Source organism: Myotis yumanensis, unplaced genomic scaffold, assembly GCF_028538775.1.
Source record: "Myotis yumanensis isolate MYYU_CA2020_CCGP unplaced genomic scaffold, mMyoYum1.0.hap1 SCAF_5, whole genome shotgun sequence".
NCBI lineage: Eukaryota > Metazoa > Chordata > Mammalia > Chiroptera > Vespertilionidae > Myotis > Myotis yumanensis.
The window spans coordinates 63,544,301-63,565,992 of record NW_027223756.1 but is presented as its reverse complement, the minus strand read 5'-3'; the positions used below and the strand labels follow the sequence as shown (position 1 = coordinate 63,565,992).

Sequence of the window (21,692 nt, the reverse complement as noted above, 5' to 3'; positions counted from 1 at the left end):
GATTCATTCTTTTTTAAAAATGTTTTTATTGACTTTTTTTTTGAGAGAGAGAGAGAGGGATAGAAAGAGGGATAGAGAGATAGAAACATCAATGAGAGAAGAACATAATCAATTGGCTCCCTCTTGTACAGCCCCACTGGGGATCAAACCCACAGTCCGGACATGTGCCCTCACTGGGAATCCAACTGATGGGTTGACGCTCAACCACTGAGCCACACCAGTCAGGCCATTCATTCTTTTTGCATTTCTTGAGTACCCACTATATGCATGGCACTGCAGTAAATTCCTGGAAGTAGACAGTATAGAACCTTCTGAATGTTCAATGTTAAATTTTGTTTACAACCAAATATACATAGTGCATCTGCAGCTCCTATGTTAAGGTAGAGCTTTATCTGTCATGCATATCATGGACACTTTCAAATAAGGGTTTAATACTCTGTATAATAGCATCAGAGAAAATGTCTGATTGTTTGCAAAATATTCTGTTTTAAGAATTCATCTTAACTCTCTTCAAGTCTTCATACACTTTAGAGCCAACATGTATTTATTACTATGAAAATAAATGTTCTGATATTAACTCAAAACAGCACTTCTGCCATAGAAAACAGGTCAGTGGTTCCTCAAAAGCTTATCATACAATTACCATATGCTCCAGCAATTTCAGTCCTAGGTATGAACCAAAGAGTTGAAAACAGGACTCGGATACTTGCATGCAAGTGCTCTTTGCAGCATTACAAACAGTAGTCAATATATGGAAGCAACCCAAGTGCCTATCAACTGATAAACAGATAAACAAAATGTAGTTTATACATGTGATGGAATATTATTCAGCCATAAAAAGGAATTAAGTTCTGACACATGCTACATGATGAATGTGAAATAAGCCAGCCAATAGGACAAATACTGTATGATTCCACTTGCATGAAATATTTAAGCGAAGTCATAGAGACAGAAAGATTAGAGTTTACTGGGGGTGGGAGGGTTGGGAGGGTGATGCTTAAGAAGTGGAGAATATCTTTTTTGGGCAAAGGAAAAAGTTCTAAAATTGATTATGGTAATGGATAAATAACTGCGATTATACTAAAAGCCACTGAATTATAAACTTTAGATTGGTGAATTTTATGGAGACATGAATTATATCTCAATAAAGCAGTTAAACAGAAAAGAAAGAGCTAGAATGTACATTCAGGAACTTAACTTCAGGAAGGAAAAATCTAAGTACGTGTTTTGCTCTAAAGACAAAATAGTTGTCATCAAGAGATGAATTCACCTTCTGTTTGCACGGCCAATCAGATCTTAAGATGCTACTTTTTTGCTAGTTAATTCTTCTGGTCTCTGAGCTATAGGAATCTTATGCTTTCAGAATTTAAAACCTTTAAAAAGGAATAAAATGTTTTCAAGTAGTTTTAACTACAACAAAAATGTTTGAAACATGAAAATACTGGACTCAAAAACATATTTATTGAGTATATAATTGTATAGGTTTATTTTGAAAATAAATTACCTGAAAATTAATTCTATTAAAAATATGGATTGCTTTGAGTCCTTTCTGTTCTCTTAAAATGGTTCCAGTTTTTCGGCATGAGGAATGTGGTATACTTTCAATAAAAATCAAATAGAAAGCTATAATTCTGCTTATATTATTAACTACTTAGATTATTAATTTTTTAAAAAGCTTACAAAAGTACAAATACATTTAAATTATTTGTTTGGATTATTTATTAAATTTTACTATTTTTTTAACACCTCTTGATAATTTTTTAAAATTTTTATTGATTTGTTGTTCCACTTACTTATGCATTCATTGGTTTATGCTTGTATGTACCCTGACTGGGTTCAAACCTGCAACCTTGACATATCAGGAGGACGGTCTAACCGAGCTATTTGGCCAGGACTAAAGTATTATTACTATTATTGAATAATGGAATGGAAAATTATTTTTCTTAAAAAGAGTATCTAGAAAAGAAAAAGCAGTAATCATGAAGACATAATAGATAAAATGTATTCCTATGAAAATTAAGATTGTGAGTCTTAGAAATTCTGTTAGTATTAAGCATCTTTGAATTGCTGTGAGTTATAAAAATATACATCTGAAACTACCTGTTAACATCTAAAATGTTCTCAAGTGTTTTTCTGGAAGCCATTTGGTTTTCTGTTTAATTCACTCACTCTTCCATCCTTCCACCTCTCCAAATAGAGTAACTTCTATACATACACAGATTTGAAGAAAATATAGCCAAATGTTAACATTTATTAAATCTGTATGGTGGAAATGCATTGGTGTCCATCAGATCATTCACCTTTCCTGTTATGTTTGAAAATATTTCAATAAAAAATTTTAGAGTAATGAACCCAAGGAAATGGAAATTTGCTTTTAATAAATTTATTTTTGTACATTTTAATTTCAATTGTCATGATATATAAAAAATATTTTCTAATATCAAAATAAGCATCTCTATGGTACAGGTATATACCATGTGTTATCTTTAAATTTTAAAAAATTAATCGAGTACTATGACTTAATATGCTAAACAAAACTATTTGCCCATCCATTTGTCCCCTTTCATAGCCCCATTGTGGAGTTTTAGAATACAGTTTTGTACACATCTCCATAACTACAAAGAATAAGATGCTATATCAAAGATGTCCAGAGTTACATAGTAGAGAATTAGTGGGCTTAATCACTGACATATGACACAAACCACCAGAGAGAGAGAGAGAGAAAGAAAGAGAGAGAAAAGCAACATAAGCTATAGGACAAGTAAAATAAAACATTGTCAATAAAGTCAAATAATATGAAAATAATCACATCATTTAAATTTGATGCATTAAAAACAATAACTTCTTTAAAATTATATTTAGAATTATTACTTACAAAGCTCCAAAAGTAATAGTTAGTACAGAGCCATAATTGTGATAAGGCACTTTAAAGAGAACAATCAAAGACCTAACAACATGGAATGTAAGAAATATTATCTGTAGAAGCAGTTAATCTTAGGAATAAATATGGGGGGAAATATGCATTCTTTCTATACATGCTTTCATTTTCTGAAGTAAAAGCTGTTTTAAAAAGCATCCTAGAGGGCAAAAAATATTTAGCATATATTTTAAAGAGCTGTCATCAGTAAAAGTTCAAATCTCCATTAAAAAAAAAATGTTTTCCTTCAAGTCAATGAGGTTGACTCTTTTATGTGACACTGTTCTAGGTGCTGGGGATTGGTCTAGAGAAGTTAGCCTAATGGAGCTGGATCTAACATTACTAACCTTAAAGTTACCTTCTTTGGTAACTTTAAACTCTGCTATTCTTGCCATCTTCTTGCAAATCAAATAAAATAATGTTCTACCTCGTTTGTTCCTAGTAACACTGTGGTATTTTTGTCTACTGATGAAATTAACTTTCATAAAAGATTCTATGAAAGTTTAGTCAGAAGATTAAGCAAATACTAGCCGGCATCAAAAATAACATCAGGCCCTAAGCGGTTTGGCTCAGTGGATAGAGCGTGGGCCTGAGGACTGAAGGGTCCCAGGTTTGATTCCAGTCAAGGGCATGTGTCTTGGTTGCAAGCACATCCCCAGTAGGGGGTGTGCAGGAGGCAGCTGATGGATGTTTCTCTCTCATCGATGTTTCTAACTCTCTATCCCTCTTTCTTCCTCTATGTAAAAATGTCAATAAAATATATTTAAAAAAATAACATCAGTATTCTGCTTTCACAAAAGTGAAGAGAACCAAGAAAAATTCCATTTTGAGTGTACAGAACTACTGGGGATTCTCCTATACATATGATACATGTGAAAATATCATAAATGAGGAAGTATGAGTTATTCCACAGATAAATCAGTTGTCAGGCTTCAGAGAATTGTAGCCTTCCTTCAAGAGGTCCCGCCATGTTTTCAGGAAACGTGCATTTTCTGTACATTTCAAGGCAAGCTCTTCCACTTGAGCTGATACTGCAGATGTGGCTTCAAGAAGTTTGGTCAATGAAAATGCTGCCTGAAATTATATTTAAAAATAAAAGTCAAACAACAGAAGTTTATTCTTTAAATTTTCATTTCATCGTATAGTCTAAAGATAGCTTAAAACCAATGCCTAAATTATTTTCTTTAAAAGTAAAAAAATCTGCAAACTAAAACATACTCTGAGCTAACAACAGCAGCACAGTTAAAATACATGCAGAAAATATCCAACTCTTGGTGGAAAACTCACTTCTTACATGTTTTCTTCATATAAACAACACGGGCATAAAATAACACTGTTCCTAGATAACACATCTGCACTCCTTTGTACGTATTCACTTGAAACCAGTTTTGCTCAGCAAGAACAGAAGCTGTGTCAGCATTTTGTTTATTTTTGAAGAAAAACAACAACACACAAAAATACTTGAGCCATGATATAATCCAGTTCATTCCCCAGTTTCCAATCTGCACAGGCGGGTCTATTCCACAAACTTCTCCCAGGAAGACCACACCTCATTCACTAAATACTTCATTCTACCTGGCCCACTCAGGAGTCCTTAAATACGGAAACGGTGACCCCCTCCGATGATGTCTTATGTATTACGGTTTCAGGTGTGTGTGTGTGGGGGGGGGGGGGGTTCAGGGGTGTGGGGGGGGGGGGGCTTCAGGGGTGTGTGTGTGTGTGCGCGCGCGTGTTAGTTTCTGGAAATTCGAGATTCAACAGAAACCAACCAAAGATCCCTCCCTGTGATTCCCAGAACCGTTAAATGAAACAATCTGGGCTACGGGGCGGGGACTAACCCCTCCAAACTGGGTCCAGCGGGAAGCCAGCCTGAGAAAGACAACAGCCTAGTCAGCTGGCTCTGGGCAGGTGGCCAACCAGAACAGCGGGCTCTCAGGTCCCGCGGAGCGAGAAGTCACAGCCTGACCCACAGACAGCACGGGGGGAGGATGGGTAGGGGGGGAGGAGGGGAGGGGATGAGGGGGGCAGACGGAGCCAGCACAGTCCTGGCAGCAGAGAGCGTGGTTTCGGGTTACAGGGATGATGGGAACCAGAAGGCGAGGCAGAAAGACGGAGAGATGGGGATGGTGGGGGCACCCCCCTAATTCCGCCACGCTTTAAATCTAAAGGCGGATTCCGTCCTTCTGCGCGTTAGGATTCCCAGCCCCTCGCTCCCGGACCCCGCCGCGGTCTGTGTGCCCACAGGCGCGGGCTGGGCACGGGGTCGGGGCACCTGTCCCCGCCACTCACGTCTCCGATCTGCAGCTCCACTTCCTCCAGCCGGTCCACCGTTGGGCTCCTGCTCGGAACTGGCCAGTCCAAACTCATTGGGATGCCGGGGGAAGATGTGGAAGAGGCTTCAGAAGACGAGGGAGAGAAGGAAGGTGGCGGGGGCTGCGCAGAAACCCGCGCTTCCTCGGGGTCTGCCATGGAGAAGTGCTGGGACGACCGAATCGGAACTTATCGGAACCGACACCAACCGTCTTTCAACTGCTCGCGCCCTAAGGCCAGAGGCCCCGCCTCCTCTCCCCCGAAATCCCGCCCCGTCTCCTGTGGGCGTCTGCCCAATACCGAAAACGGCATTTTTTCAGGACAGCCTATCAGATATCAGTGGATTCACCGTGGGCAGCTCGCTGCTCCAGCACAAAGCTCCTTACGGGCTTACCAAGCTCTTCAGCAGAAGACTACAACTCCCAGGATGCCGTGCGCGTTGCTTCGCCTCTCACTGCTTTTGGCTGCGTGCGCGGTGCACCATGGGGCTTGGGAGATGGTCGGGACAACCTCAATCCTCCACCAGAGGCCCCGGGACACGACCCGGAAGCCTCGGCTGGCCATTGCGTCACGCGTGGCGCCGGCGCAGAACGAGAAAGAGGCGGGAACGCCGTGAAGCCTGTGAGGTGGGCTGAGCAGAGAGGCAGGTTTCAGCAGAGGGGTTGGTGCTTCCAGGCAGGTAATGGCGCCCCCCGAGGCCTAGAGGTCCAGCGCCCGCGGCGAGCCACTGGCAGTCCTCCTTCCGCTGGTGTCAGACGAAGAGTCCCGATGACAGTGAACATGTTGGTGCCACTAGCCAAGCTGTCCTGCCCGGGTGAGAAAGCATTTCGGGAGGGGAATTAGCGGGGAAAGGTCGAGTAGTTAGGGGGAAAGGGTCACAGGTGGGGGCTGTCAGCACCTGTCTCCTCCCGCTTCTCCTCCGGTCGCTTTCCGAAGCCAACCTACGACAAAGGTCACGCCGCCTGCACCTGGCGGTGGACCCCGGGATCCTCCGGGGCTTGGCCGTCCGCAGCCGGAGAACGGACAACTAGGGGAAAGGTCGTGGGCCGGGGAAACGCCTGCACACGGGCCCCCGGTGGACGCCCGGACCGAACCGTCCCGGATTCTGGCTCGGACCCTTACCCCGAGGCTCAGGTGTTAGCTGTGGCACCGCTGGAAATGGGTAGAAGAGTATTTGCGCAGGTTTTCTCCTGGGTCTCGACCTGAGTTGCGTCTTTGCCGCCAGCCTCACATATGAATGTTCATCGTGATGATTAACATTCATATGTGCCGCCTAAGTCACCAGATTATTTCGAGCGCCCGGAGTTTTTCTGCTTTGTGTAAAATTAACTCGAGGGGCTCCTCGTGTTGTGGGCGTCCCTAGCACCCCCACGATGACGCGTGGAAATACCACATTGCCTCTCCTGTCACTTTAAAACAAAAGGTAGAATGATGCACTGGAATGGTGTTTTGTTTTGTTTTACTTAACAAAACGAAAAATTCCCCCCCAAAAAGTTCACTACAGGATCTTGAATTTTTTTCTAATCTGATTTAAGTTAATTTTCGGATGTGGAATAAACAAGTATACCTATTGCAACTTCAAGGATGTTCTTATTATGTAAATTTCATTAAAGTGGGATTTTGTCAAAGTTGGCCGTTATATATTAAATAAGTAAAATTTTGTTTCAAGTTCATTTTACTCATGCATGTATTACTACACTTAATGTGTAGATATGTTGTGGGGGTTTTTGTTCTTGTTTTTAATATAAAAGTAGTCAGATGCTGCTATCTGCCCTACTGCCTAATTTAGTTGAAGTTAGAAGTCGTTCTTCGGCCAAGTGCTAACATAATTCCACCAAATTTACCATTTCCATTTTCCTTGGATGCTTAAATCATTGCCATTTCCACAGCCTAGTGTTAGTACTACTGGGCTAACATTTAAATGTTTTAGAGACGAGCACATTTAGGGACAAGCACAAATGTACTGTCAGTGTGACTTTCATAGGGTAATGTTATGAGTTCAATGGACTTTTGAGCTCACTCTCCACCAAAATTAAGCCAAGGTGCCTAAGTGTACACTTTAAAGTGAAATATCAGATTTGTTTTCAGAAAAGGAGTAAAGGTCATGATTTTTTTTAACCCTCCAGAGGATATCAGACTGCCCAGTTCTAAATATTCTCAAGAAAATCACTAGCTGTATGAGCAACAGAATTACAGTTTTGTCTGATACTAAATCATCAGTTTTCAGAAGCAGATGAAAACTTCTAAACTTTAAACTACAGTAGTGCGACACTAACTAAAACTTAAAATATTGCTATGTCATTTAATAAAAATGTAAATAATAAAGATTCTTAAATGCTCTTTTGAATAATGCTATTACTATAATTGAACTCTGGAACTGAGTTCTATAATATCTTTATGTGTCTTATATACGTTTTTAGATTTAGGATATATGAAGGATTATTTAAGGTTTAAAAATTATTCCCAATAAAACATTTTTAGTATGCATTTGCAATAGAGAAATTTCGTTTACTTACGAACTTAAGAGTGATTATCAAAAGCAGGCTTTTAGTGTTTGTTTTTTTAATATATTTTTATTGATTTCAGAGAGGAAGGGAGAGGGCAAGACAGAAACATCAAGGATGAGAGAGAATCATTGATTGGTTGCCTCCTGCACTCACCTAACTGCACTGCCCTGACCAGGAATCCAACCCCATGACCTCTTGGTTCATAGGTCAATGCTCAACCACTGAGCCACACTGGCTTGGTGAGACTTTTAGTGTTTAAAAGACTTTAGAGGTGTCACTCCAAATCTCTTTTCCTTCTGCATTCATCTGCCCTACTACCTAATTTAGTTGGAATAAACAAGGTAGTATTATGATTAAGATTAATCATAATCTTTAATTATTGTCTGATGCCAGGTTTTTACTTTTGTCAAACAATCATTTTTATTGGAGAGCCCTGGCTGGGTGGCTAAGTTAGTTGGAGTGTTGTCCAGTGCACCAAAAGGTTGCGGGTTCAATCACCCCTTTGGGGTGCATAAGGGAGGCAACCAATTGATCTCTCTCTCTCTCTCTCTCAAATCAATAAACATAGCCTCAGGTGAGGATTTTAAAAAATCATTTTATTGCAAGGAATAAACATAAAATGTATTAATTCTGCAATTGGGTTTAAAGAATAGAAATAATTATCCTATGCCAGGTTGTCATCTCTCCCTTAATTAGAAAAAAAATAATAATAAAACAACTTGTTTCACACAGCTCAGGTTCCATCACTTCAGAAATCATTCCAAATCCACTGGAGTCTCAGAACTAGACAGATGATGGAAGGATTGAGACTCAGCTTGGCTGGGATCATCTTAATTTCTATTTATCTAATGTAAATGGGGATTGTAGCTGTCCCAAATATCTCATAAGGTCATGAAGGATAAGATGTGGTATTAAAATTGAAAATTCTCGACTGTTTAGTATAGAACAGTCCATGAAAATGTAAATTTTATTATATACAGGGTGGGACAAAAGTAGGTTTACAATTATGAGTATGCAAAACACAGAGTTTTTTCTTTTATTATTATTATTTTCCATACGAACACTGTAAACCTACTTTTGCCCAACCCTGTATTCCAAATCCATGCAAAAGTCTTGGTTGATCTTTACTCTTCGTTTGTTATAGTCCATACTTAGGAAATTGTTCATTTGCAGATAGATGATTCATTTATAAGAGACAAGTTAAAAATTAGAAAAGTCCTCATTATTATTATAGCTCTATAACTCAGGAATTAGTGTTAGGAAATTAAACCAGAGATTTGCGCGTTCCTGGGTGGGAGTTGAAATTTTAACTAGGAAGTTTCCTGTCCAGCTAACAAATATATTAGCTACTTGCTTGTATAAGACATATACTAGATCTTATACCATAGTATTACTAAGTCAAAGATTGATCATAAACTTTACAGCTTATGCGGTAGGGAAGAGTGAAGTACCTTGATGAAAATTTCATTGCTATTAATGAGTTCAAACACAAAGTAGACAGTCTCCAAGCCTGTGCACTTAACCATTGAATTTTTACATGTTGCCCTTTTTTGTGTTTGTTTTTAATTAATAAACTTTATTTTTTGTTAGCAGTTTTAGGTTTAGAGAAAAATGGAGCAGAATGTACACAGAGTTTCTATATAACTCCTTCACTATCTTGGCATTGGTGTGGTACATTTGTTACAAGTGGTGATCGAATATTGATATATTATTAATAATAGTTTACATTAGTGCTCACTCTTTGTGTTGTACACTCTATGGGTTTTGATATGTGTATGTCATGTATCTGCTGTTAATGACATTATCATACAGAATAGTTTCACTGCCTTCCCCCCCAAATTCCCTGTGTTTGACTTATTCATCTCTTCCTCTATCTTTCTGAACCCTGGCAACCACTGATCTTTTTAATATCTCTATAGTTTTGTCTTTTCCAGAATGTCATGTTGGTTTCTTTCAATATGCATTTGTTACATCCACATCTTTTCATGGCTAATAGCTTATTTCATTTTAGTAATAAATAATATTTAATTGTACGGATGCACATCATTCTGTTTATCTGTTCACCCATTAAAGGATATCTTCCAAGTTTTGACAATTATGAATAAAGCTGATGTAAAAATTCATGTGAGGGTTTTTTTTAAATCATGGATATTTTCTATCTTTTATTATGATATGAACACTTAACATGAGATGTAACCTCTTGAAAAAATTTTAAATGTATAATATATTATTGTTAGTAGCTCCCTATAATATAAGATGTTCATATCTTTTTCTTTAAGATTTTTAATTGATTTTTGGAGAGAGAAGAAGGGAGAGAGAGAGAGAGAGAGAGAAACATCAATGTGAGAATAACATCAGATCAGCTGCCTCCTTGCACGCCCCTTACCGGGGATCAGCCCCCAACCCAGGCTTTGCCCCTGACTCAGGAATCAAATCAGCAACCTTCTGGTGCGCGGAAGAACATCCAACCTACTGAGCCACATCAGTCAGGGCTGTTCAGCATCTTTTCATATGCCTATTTTCCATCTGTACATCTGTATTTCTTTGGTGGGTTGTCAGTTCAGATCTTTGGTCCATTTTTTGTTGCAGTGTTTGTTTTTTTATGAGTTCTTTTTGTATTTTGGATACCAGCTCTTTATCAGCTACATGTTTTGCAGATATTTTCTTCCACTCTATGAATTATCTTTTCATTCCCTCATGTTGGTTTTTTAATGCTTCTGATTTATAACTCTAGTTTGCCTTTACACAGAGAATGACACTAAAAAAAGCATTAACCTGTTTTATAAAACCATGGTTGAATCGTAAATGAGTACTATAATGAAGGAGAGTGTAAAATATTATACAGTGGGGCCTTGACTTACGAGTTTAATTCGTTCTGAGACCGAGCTCGTTAAGGAGCTCGTTAACTCAAATTACTCTGTCAACTCAATGCAAAAAATCAGCGGAGAGACAGCTGGTATCTCAAAAAACTCGTTAGTCGGGACACTCATAAGTCAAGGCCCCACTGTACCTGTAAATTAGGGTGAGACTGGGGTTTAGCATACAACAAGGAAAAGACAAATACTTAAGGACTATGCTGTCTACTGGTAGCATTCAGACAATTAAGCAAGACATTATGTTTATATCTTTTTTGGTCATATAAATTTTTTAAATTTTTAGTCAAATGACGTAATGATTTTTGAGATTTTTACATACCTAGAAAAACCTTCCTAAATCCAAGATTCTAAAAAACAAAACAAGTGTTTTCCCCATAATCTTTTATATGTGACTGTAAATATTCTTTTTTTAATAACAGTGTTATTGAGATATGTTACATACCACACAGTTCACACTATCTAAAGCAGTGGTTCTCAACCTTCCTAATGATGCGACCCTTGAATACAGTTCCTCATGTTGTGGTGACCCCCAACCATAAAATTATTTTCGTTGCTACTTCATAACTGTAATTTTGCTACTATTATGAATCGTAATATAAATATCTGATATGCAGGATGTATTTTCATTGTTACAAATTGAACATAATTAAAGCATAGTGATTAATCACAAAAACAATATGTAATTATATATGTGTTTTCTGATGGTCTTAGGCGACCCCTGTGAAAGGGTCGTTCGACCCCCAGGTTGAGAACCGCTGATCTAAAGTTTTTAGTATATTCACCAAGTTGTGCCATACTACAGTGTATTAGAACATTTTCATCACCCCAAATAGAAACCCCATACCCACTAACAGTCACTCCTAAGCCCCTCCAGCGCCAGACCACTAATCTACTTTCTATCTCTATAAATTGGTCTATTCTGAATATTTCATATACATGGAATATTCATTATATATGTGGGTTTTTTGTGGCTGACTTTCACTTAGCATAATGTTTTCAAGGTTCATCCATGTTGTAGCACATATCACTACTTAATTTCTTTTCATTGCTGAATGATATTCCACTTATGGATATATTTTTATTTATCAATTCACTAATGAACATTTGAGTTGTTTTCACTTTTTGGCTGTTATGAATAATGCAACTATGAACATCTGTGTACAAGTTTTTTGTGTAGACTTATGTTTTTATTTATCTTAAGTATATACTTAGAAGTGAGTCATATGGAAACTCTATGTTTAACATTTTGAGAGACAGTCAGACTTTTTTTCAAAGTGGCTGTACCATTTAACATTCCCGTAACAGTATATGAAGGTTCCAATTTATCCACATGCTCATTATCACTTTTTTTTATCTGCCTTATATAAAGTGTTAACTTGTTATAGTTTTTATTTGTATTTCCAGGATGGTTAGTGATGTTGAGCATCTTTTCATGTGATTAGCAGCCATTGTATATCTCCTTTGGAGAAATATCTAATTAGATTCTTTGTCTGGTTTTAATTGTTGTTGTTTTTTTGTTAATATTAGAAATGAATTCTTTATATATGCTAGATACAAGTCCCTTATCAGAAATATAATTTGCAAATAGTATTTTCTCCGATTTCATGGGTTATTTTTTTTAAAATAATTTATTGATTTTTTACAGAGAAGAAGGGAGGGTGATAGAGAGCCAGAAACATAGATGAGAGAGATTAATCAGCTGCCTCCTGCACGCCCCCCCACTGGGGATGTGCCCGCAACCAAGGTACACGCCCTTGACCGGAATCGAACCCGGGACCCTTCAGTCCGAAGGCCGACGCTCCATCCACTGAGCCAAACCGGTTTGGCCATGGGTTATTTTTTTACTTTCTTAATAATATCCTTTGAAGCACAAAAGGTTTTCATTTTGATGAAGTACAGCTTATCTATTTTTTCTTTTGTTGCTTTTGTCATTGCTAAGTAACACTGTTCCAAGGTGACAAAAATATACACCCAGGTGTGGGAGTATTTTTTTTTAATTTATAGTTTTAGTTCTTATATTTAGGTCTTTGATCTTTTCTTAGTTACTTTGTATCATCATAATCTTTATTTTTAAATTAAAAAAATAATTTTAGATTTACAGAAGAGTTGAAAAGATAGCACAGAGTTCCCATAAAACCTTTGCTTAGATTAACTTCTTACATGACTATAATATAATTATCAAAACTAAGAAATTAACATTGATTCAATACTGTTAAACTACATACTTTATTCAGCTTTCCTTTGTTGTTATAGGATCCAATCCAGGTTACCAGATGTTCTTAGTTGTCTAGTTCCTTAGTCTACTTTAGTGTGACAGTTTCTCTGCCTTTTCTAGTCTTTCATGACCTTGACACTTTCGGAATAGACTGGCCTGGCATTTTGTGGAATGTCCTTCAATCTGAGTTTATCTGGTGATTTCTCATGACTAGACTGAGGTTATAGATTTGGTGGAAGGGTACCACAAATACAGATTACATTAGAGGGTGTTGCCCAGGAATTGAGAAAGTTCCCACCTAATTGCTTCTCTCTTCCTATGAGGTTTGACATGCTAGATTATCTGCTCCAGGTAAAGGAAGAAGGAGATGGAGTTGAAGGTTTAAGGACAACAGAGGTTTAATAACTTTCTTGCAGATAAATGTTTTCATACTTCTGTTTATTTCCATTAAATTCTATTTGCTAACTCAGATTATGTATACATTTTTTAGGCTCAGAAAATATTGCCATATATGAGAGCCAATCTAATTTAAAAAGAGGCTGATTATAAAACCCATTTTTGCCAGTATTGTCCCAACATAATTATTAATACTAGCCTTTATTACTCTCAAAAGTAGCTAGTTTGGATTATAAATTATATGGTCATCCTATTTATAGGTTAAACTTGACATGAGCTAGATTGAATAAATTAGTTTATTAGCTACTTTAAATATTATAATTTGAAAACATTGCTTTATGAGAAAAAAAGCTAACTGAATTGTTCATCTATGAAAGGGTACAGTCTATTTTAGTTTATATCACAACTAATAGCTCTACAACACAGATCAAACTATTCCCTGAATGTCTGCAGTTTTTATAGGGTCAGAATATAAACAAGTCTCCAAATATAAGGCATCATGTGTAATCATGCAGTTTTAGGTCATGAAGGTACCTTAGACCTGTGACCCTTTACTTTTTTGGACGAGGAAACAAATCAAGTAATTTGCTTAAAGTGTTAGGGCTAATTAATAGAAAATTAACCAGAAACCAGCTCTGATCCTCAATCCTAGATTTTTTAAATATATTTTTTCAGTCTATTTCTGAGAAAAGCTAATTGAAAAAATAATAATGTTCATAATTTTTGTGCAGCATATCAGTGCTTTCATGCCTTAAAAATTAAGAAAAATTATCTACCTCTGTGTGCTACAAGATGGGCTTCAACTTCCGTTGTACCTCGAATTACTACCCACTATACTATTTATCCCCGGGATAAGGACAAACGATGGGAAGGTAGGTAATAATTTGTGCAAAATTGTTGAGACTTTATAGATACTTTGTATCATTTTGTAGAGGGAAATATTTTTCATGGTACTGTAAAAATATCTAATAATACATAGATTTATAAAATCAATTACATATTATTTAGAAAAACAAATATTTGCTAAATTTATAATAATAAATCTCAAAGCCAAAAGGTCATTTATGGAAGCAAAAATAAAACATGCACTGGAACCAGAAGTAAGAGAATATACAATTAATACAGTAATATCTTTAGTACACTTCTCATGCAAAGGAGAGGGGCAATTTTTGAAAATAATAATGTTTTAGAGCAGCAGTTCTCAACCTGTGGGTCGCAACCCCTTTGGCGGTCGAATGACCCTTTCACAGGGGTCGCCTAAGACCATCCTGCATATCAGATATTTACATTACGATTCATAACAGTAGCAACATTACAGTTATGAAGTAGCAACGAAAATAATTTTATAGTTGGGTCACAACACGAGGAACTGTATTTAAAGGGCCAGAAGGTTGAGAACCATTGTTCTAGAGCATAGTGGGTATTTATAAGTCACTATGTGATTTTGGCAGGTTATATTCATCCCAGACTTATTATGTACTTCTTAAACTTTTTTCCTCACAGGAGTGAGCATGGAGAGGTTTGCAGAAGAAGCAGATGTAGTAATAGTTGGTGCAGGCCCTGCAGGGCTGTCTGCTGCTATTCGGCTAAAGCAGTTGGCTGCTCAGCAAGAAAAGGACATCCGTGTGTGTCTAGTGGAAAAAGCTGCTCAAATAGGAGCTCATACTCTCTCAGGGGCTTGCCTTGATCCACGTGCTTTTGAAGAACTGTTCCCAGACTGGAAGGAGAAGGGAGTATGAAAAGTCTAATCTTTATTGACTCTTTATTTCCAAATTACTGGCATAATGGAAACCCTTTTTATGTAATTATATCTTGTAAAGGATAACTACTGATTTTTTTATTTAAAAGGAGCAAAAATAGATAAAATTATGTCAAATATAGTTATAATTTTAAGGTATTAACTCATTTTTGTACAATGCCTTCTACATGTTGTCTTTATGTACTGAGTTTATGAGAAGACATTATCTTGAGGAGATCTTTTAATATTTGTACTGAAAAAAAATACAGCATTTTAATTTTGAGGGCATTTCCTAACTTTCTCCATAAGTGTTTACATCCTTGTTCTTAATAAAGTGTTATCTAATTTCCTGGACATTGCAATAGCTAAAGCCAAGGAGGATAATCTGATCTAATTTTTAAAGCAATGAATCATGGTCACCCACATCTAAGCCGAAAAGGCACGTGTATGATATGCAGAGAACCAAGTGTTGGTTTTACTGCTCTTATAATTGTATGACTTGGTTAAAATTTTATACTCTATATATTTCAGTTTTTTCTTATGTGAGATGGGTTATATTATATATATCCTACCTTTAAGGTTAGAATATTTAATATCTGTGAATATGCTTTGTAAAGGTAAAACACTGTATAAATATTTCTGTATTTTTTTCCATGTGGAGTAAGCTAAATTCCAAAAATTTAACTTCTGCTGTTCTTTCTAAAATATCAAGCTCCTTTAAAGTAGAAATACTTTAATTATGCCTAATTAACTTTCTCTTTTCAATATTATATCAGAAATAGATATCAATGAATGATTATTGACTAATATCAATTCTAATAGAAAAAGTTTTTCACATCAAAGCCCTATATATCTAGGCAGAAACAATCTATTGTATACATGTTAATTATCTTTTTCCAAAGGAAAAATAAAATTTGTCTTATGTTTTCATCAAGCAGGAAATTACAACTTGGAGCAGGCTCCTAGGCTAAACTCCCACACACAGGGAGACAGGAAGCCATCCTCCTTGATGTTCACATTTCACAGATGTCTCCAAGGTCCCCAAGAAAGACATTCCTGGGATGCAAAACTGGCTTATTTAAGTTTAAAAAAGATCCCCGTACATCTCAAAGAGACAAAGACAGTCCAAATTTTCTAAAGAAAATGATGAAAGAAAATTGAGGAGGGTAGTTCCCTTTTTAAATTTTTATTTATATATATTTTATTGTTGACAGTTGAACGCCTTCCACCCAGCCCCTGCTTTACCCCATGCCTTCACCACACTATTATCTGTGTCCATGTGCTCTGCATATATGTATATAAGTTCTTTGGTTATTTGCATCTCCCGAGCCACCTCCCCTCTAAGATCTGTCAGTCTGTTCCATGCATTCATGCCTCTAGACCTATTTTGTTCATTAGTTTATTATGTTCATTAGATTCTACATATAATTGAGATCATATGGTATTTGTCTTTCCTCTGACTGGCTTATTTCATTTAGCATAATATTCTCAAGGTCCATCCATGCTGTCTCCTTACTTTTTGTTTTTTATTTGTATTTACCTTACAAATATGAACTAAAACTTTCCTTTCTTAACATATTTTATTTCTAGGCTCCCCTTAACACTCCTGTAACAGAAGACAGGTTTGCAATTTTAACACAGAAATATAGAATTCCTGTGCCAATTCTTCCAGGTAAGATATGATAAATAATCACAGAATTATAGAATTCTACAACTGGAAGGAACTACATTTCATCTGGTGTAATTCCGTCCTTTTACAGATGAGAAAGCTGAGGCCCGAGATTTGTAGGCTTTACCCAGAGTTATACAACTAGCTTATGGGGAAGCAGGATTGGAACCCAGTTATTTTGTCTTCCAGTCTAGAAGAATTGAGTTAGTCTTGAAAGCCAACCAGGAATTTTTAATTTAATGCTGTAATATTGTTTTTAATTTAATAGAGTTCTAGATTAAAATTATAGAAATTAAAATTGTGACCATAAAAGACTGTGTATGTTTATGCAGAAATTATACATTGATTTGAATTTTTAAATTAAGTATTTATGTTTTTTAGTTTTATCAATAAAAAGTCAGATTTATAAAGTAAGCATTTATTTGTAGGTCTCCCAATGAATAATCATGGCAATTACATTGTGCGCTTGGGACATTTAGTAAGCTGGATGGGAGAACAAGCAGAAGCCCTTGGTGTTGAAGTATACCCTGGTTATGCTGCTGCTGAGGTTTGTATAGTTTTGTTTTGTGTTTAATATTTATAGGAAGTGATGTTTTCTTTAGAATAAACAAAGAATGGTACAGAGATAAAGAAATAAAAGGAAAAGCCATAGGATTTTAGAATTGCAAAATTATTTTTTTTCTTTTTTTTTTTTTTAAATATATTTTATTGATTTTTTACAGAGAGGAAGGGAGAGAGATAGAGAGTTAGAAACATCGATGAGAGAGAAACATCGATCAGCTGCCTCCTGCACATCTCCTACTGGGGATGTGCCCGCAACCCAGGTACATGCCCTTGACCGGAATCGAACCTGGGACCTTTCAGTCCGCAAGCTGACGCTCTATCCACTGAGCCAAACCGGTTTCGGCAAGAATTGCAAAATTAGAAGGAATCTTAAAAAGATCTAATCCAAAGAGTACTTGAATTCCTTATATTATACCCACATCAAATGATGGTCCAACTTATGATTGAATCCCATCAGGGATGAAAAGACTTCTAAATTTTCATTTGGTAATGGATTGTTGGTAATGCACTCTTTCTCATATTGAATAGAAATTTATATTTTATATTATATAGAACAAATCTATGCCCTCTTCCAATTGGAAAGAAACCTTTCATCTATAATTATGCCCTGCTCTTTCTTCTTCCTTAACTTTACTCTTGTGGTTTTTCTTTCCCAGCTTAAACATTCTCAGTTCTTTCAATCGTGTCAATAATTTGAGTTCCTTCAGTATTCTCATTGCCCTCCTCTGAATACATTTCCCTTTTATTCCCTTATTAGGTGGCACCCAGAATGCATACACTACTTCAAGCCTAGTGTGGAGTAGGGCCATTACCTTCTTCATTCTAGGAAATGTTATTCTGTTAATTCTCTCAAAATAACTCTTTTGGCAACCATATCATACTGTTGATATTCACTAAGTACTATTGGGGAAATTATTAAGAACAAAATCTTCACCCTAGCTGGTTTGGCTCAGTGGATAGAGTATCAGCCTGCTGACTGAAAGGTCTGGGTTCGATTCTGGTCAAGGGCACATGCCTGGGTTGCGGGCTTGATCCCTAGAAGGGACCTGTAGGAGGCAGTCGATCAATGATTCTCTTTCATTGTTGATGTTTCTCTCTATCTCTCTCTCTTCTCCTTTCCTCTCTGAAATTAATAAAAATATTTTTTTTAAAAATAAATGAAATAAAATGATTCACATATATCTCAGAGAATGAGTTTACAGTTAAGTTTTCTAACAGATTTGCTGAAAGACTCTTATTTTTGAGCCAGGGAAAATTCAAAATAATTTTGTATTTGTTTTTACCTTTACAGTGTGTAAGTCAAATAAAAACTCTTAGGTCCCTGTATTATACTTGCTGTTACTAATTTGTTTTTCCAGCCCATACATATGCATTTTGTATTTTGGGCCCAAGGTTGGAGCTTTACATTTCTCCTGGTTAAAATGTTCTTGAGATTCATGTCAAAATCACAAATGGGTGGTGTGTAGAATCCATGATTTTTACTTTTAGAGTACATACACACTCAAGTCTCTAGTACCTCCTCTTTTTCTTACTTCCTTAAAGATCATCTATAACAGTGGTTCTCAACCTTCTGGCCCTTTAAATATAGTTCCTCATGTTGTGACCCAACCATAAAATTATTTTCGTTGCTACTTCATAACTGTAACGTTGCTACTGTTATGAATCGTAATATAAATATCTGATATGCAGGATGGTCTTACGCGACCCCTGTGAAAGGGTCGTTCGACCACCAAAGGGGTCGTGACCCACAGGTTGAGAACCGCTGATCTATAATAATAAAAGCATAATATGCAAATCGACCGAACGGCCAAACAGTAGAATGACCGTCCAGATGACCATGCTATGTAACCCACTGGCACCAGGCCAGCCAAGGCGGGTGCGATGCGATTGGTCAGGGGTCCCTGCCATCACCCCATGATCACCCCGCAGAGGGAGGCCCAGGCCACCAGCCGGTGGGGTGATCAATCAGGGGGCTCCATGGTCGCCCCAAAGAGGGAGGCCCAGGCTACCCTGTGGTGGCTCTATGGTGGGTGGGCAGGGCCTACCTCTTTGGAGTGACCCATCGCGGGGCTCCCAGACTATGAGAGGGCTGCAAGCTGGGCTGAGGGACACCCCTGCCCCCGAATGCACAAATTTCATGCACTGGGCCTCTAATTATCAATAGGATATCAGTTTTTTGGGACTCTGAGCCAGACTTCAGTTCTAGTTCATAGCTATATTCTACTGTTAATTCATTTTCAAGGTATCAAGTAAAATGTTTTTTTCTTTCTTTTTATTTCCAATTGCTACAAATCCTTATTTTACCTTTCCACTACTGTGCTTTTTGTTATGTGCTTCTAATGTACATTTTGTACTTTCTTATCCAAAGAGCATTTTCCTCCAGAGAGGAAACAGAAGCAGAATAACCTATTTCTCATCCTGAGAAGTATACTTTTGACCAGTTTTTCCCCTTTCTTCTTGCTCCAGAAATAAACTTTAATCAGCTTTGGGCTGTTGTCAACCTGTTTTGTTTTATTGTTATGTTTTCGTTCGAGGGTTCTTTTTTGCGGGGGTGGAGAGGGAGGGAGTCTTCACTCAGTTGGGACAGAAGCTTTCCTGACACTTCGCTTTCCATCCATGCTGATGGTCTTCATTTGTTACAGGCCTTGATTTCTGGCTCTGTACATGTTTTTGATATCTGAACTCTTCAAACAGCTTTTGGTTTCATCTTACTGATGTTTTAGTGAGCTCTCTGGTAGCTTCCCCATTTTCTTCCTGATCAAGGTGGTGGCATTTCTTTCATTTCCAGCTGTTTGAGCTGTGTTCTTTCATATTCTAAAAGGCAGTATTTTAAGAACATGTTTTTCCTTTTGCCTGGATATTTTAAAGCCTGTATTTCTATAATCTAGAGAACATGTTCACTTTCTAAAAAAATCTAAGGCTGTTTATTGTTTCTTTTCTAGGTCATTATGAATCCTAAGGTGATAATGAAATATGTTTTCATTTTAGGTCCTTTTTCATGAAGATGGTAGTATAAAAGGAATTGCCACCAATGATGTAGGCATACAAAAGGATGGTGCACCAAAGGTAAATGTTTTAATAATTATGTGCTTAACAAATTGACAAATTAAAAAAAAGAGTCAATTTAAACTTAATAATTTAGTCTTGCTACAAACTGCATGTTAAGTGTATGTTAGAATAGAATTATTAATTTGGAATTTTTCTCACATTAAAAATATATAAAGGCGTCTTTGAATTAAACATCATTTAATAAATAGATAAAACATGTTTAAGAATAATTTTTTAAAAGATCAAAACATGCTCTCGCTGTTGTGGCTCAGTTGGTTGGGTATTATCCCATGCACCAAGAGGTCATTGGTTTGTTTCCCGGTCAGGGCACATGCCCGGGTTGCAGGCTCAATCCCCAGTGGGAAGCTTGCAGGAGGCAGCTGATAGATATTTCTCTCTCTCCTTCCCTCTTTCTAAAAATCAAGAAGAAAACCTATGAAAAAGATAATTTTTAAAAAATCAATAAAAACATATTTAAGATATAAAACAAATGTGTCGAAGATTTCATTTCACTCAATAATGAGGAATGAGTAAGATATTACAACCAAGTCAAAGAGCATTCAAAAAACATACACATATGTAGGTTATCAATCAACTGCATTGCCACCTGAACAATTTTCATTTCTATAGACAAGAATCATTTGCATTGCTAATACTAAAGCTCTTGAGCTTTAGCTATTACATTGCTTCTTCTGGTAGTTTGACTGGCTAAATCAGTATCAGATGAGGTCTTGAGACTTGGCATGTCTCATAGTTATGGCTCAAAAGCTGTTTTTGTTTGTTTGTTTGTTTGTTTCCTTACCCAAGGTTATTTTTCCATTGATTTTTAGAGGGAGTGGAAGAGAGATGGAAAGACAGAGAGAAATATCGATGTGAGAGAAACACATCGAGTGGTTGCCTCCTGCACAAGCCGAGACCATGGCCTGGGTGGGGGAGGAGCCTGCAACTGAGGTACATGCCCTTGGCCAGAATCAAACCCGGGACCCTTCGGTCTACAGGTTGATGTTCTATCCACTGAGCCAAACCAGCTAGGGCCATTCAGTTGATTTGCATATTAGGATTTTATTGTATAGGACATTTTAAAATATATTTTTATTGGTTTCAGAGAGGAAGGAAGTGAAAGAGAGAAATAGAAACATCAATGATGAGAGCAAATCTTTGATTGGCTGCCTCCTGTACACCCCACACTGGGGATCAAGCCCACAACCTAGACATGAGCCCTGACCAGGAATCGAACCATGACTTCCTGGTTCATAGGTCGAAGCTCAACTACTGAGCCATGCCAGTGGGGTTATATTTTATTTTTTAGAAATGTTTATATTTAATATTACAACAAAACTGAAGCACACAAATTCTGTCATCTGATATTTCATTTTTTGTGTGTTCTCATATTTGTTCTGATATATATTTTTGTGTTCTGTGCTCTGCATTTGTAAAAAATTTATATTTTAG

At 37.1% G+C, this 21,692-nt stretch overlaps 2 protein-coding genes across 2 annotated transcripts in view; one reads left to right on the top strand and one right to left on the bottom strand.

The window, feature by feature from the left end:
• Window positions 1-1,523: 1,523 nt before the first annotated feature.
• CUNH4orf46 (chromosome unknown C4orf46 homolog) lies at window positions 1,524-5,746 on the bottom strand. The gene is made up of 2 exons (XM_070415402.1): window positions 5,207-5,746; window positions 1,524-3,991 (listed from the first exon to the last, which is right to left on the bottom strand). The coding sequence occupies exons 1-2, from the start codon at window positions 5,384-5,386 to the stop codon at window positions 3,836-3,838; spliced, it is 336 nt and encodes a 111-aa protein (XP_070271503.1). The 5' UTR covers window positions 5,387-5,746; the 3' UTR covers window positions 1,524-3,835.
• Window positions 5,747-5,826: 80 nt separating this feature from the next.
• Window positions 5,827-21,692, top strand: part of ETFDH (electron transfer flavoprotein dehydrogenase) — a 33,304-nt gene continuing 17,438 nt past the window's right edge. The window contains exons 1-6 of the mRNA XM_070415400.1: window positions 5,827-6,041; window positions 13,953-14,093; window positions 14,725-14,954; window positions 16,550-16,631; window positions 17,057-17,175; window positions 20,181-20,258. Of these exons, the coding sequence (XP_070271501.1) occupies window positions 5,996-6,041; window positions 13,953-14,093; window positions 14,725-14,954; window positions 16,550-16,631; window positions 17,057-17,175; window positions 20,181-20,258 (696 nt within the window). The 5' untranslated portion in view covers window positions 5,827-5,995. The remainder of the gene's footprint in view (window positions 6,042-13,952; window positions 14,094-14,724; window positions 14,955-16,549; window positions 16,632-17,056; window positions 17,176-20,180; window positions 20,259-21,692) is intronic.

What these genes read in the sequence shown, in the direction of transcription:
- CUNH4orf46 (XM_070415402.1), bottom strand. Translation starts at nt 5,386, where the DNA reads ATGGCAGACCCCGAGGAAGCGCGGGTTTCTGCGCAGCCCCCGCCACCT. An exon ending in TGGAGCTGCAGATCGGAGAC is followed by an intron (nt 3,992 to 5,206) that starts GTGAGTGGCGGG and finishes ATATAATTTCAG; the next exon opens with GCAGCATTTTCATTGACCAA.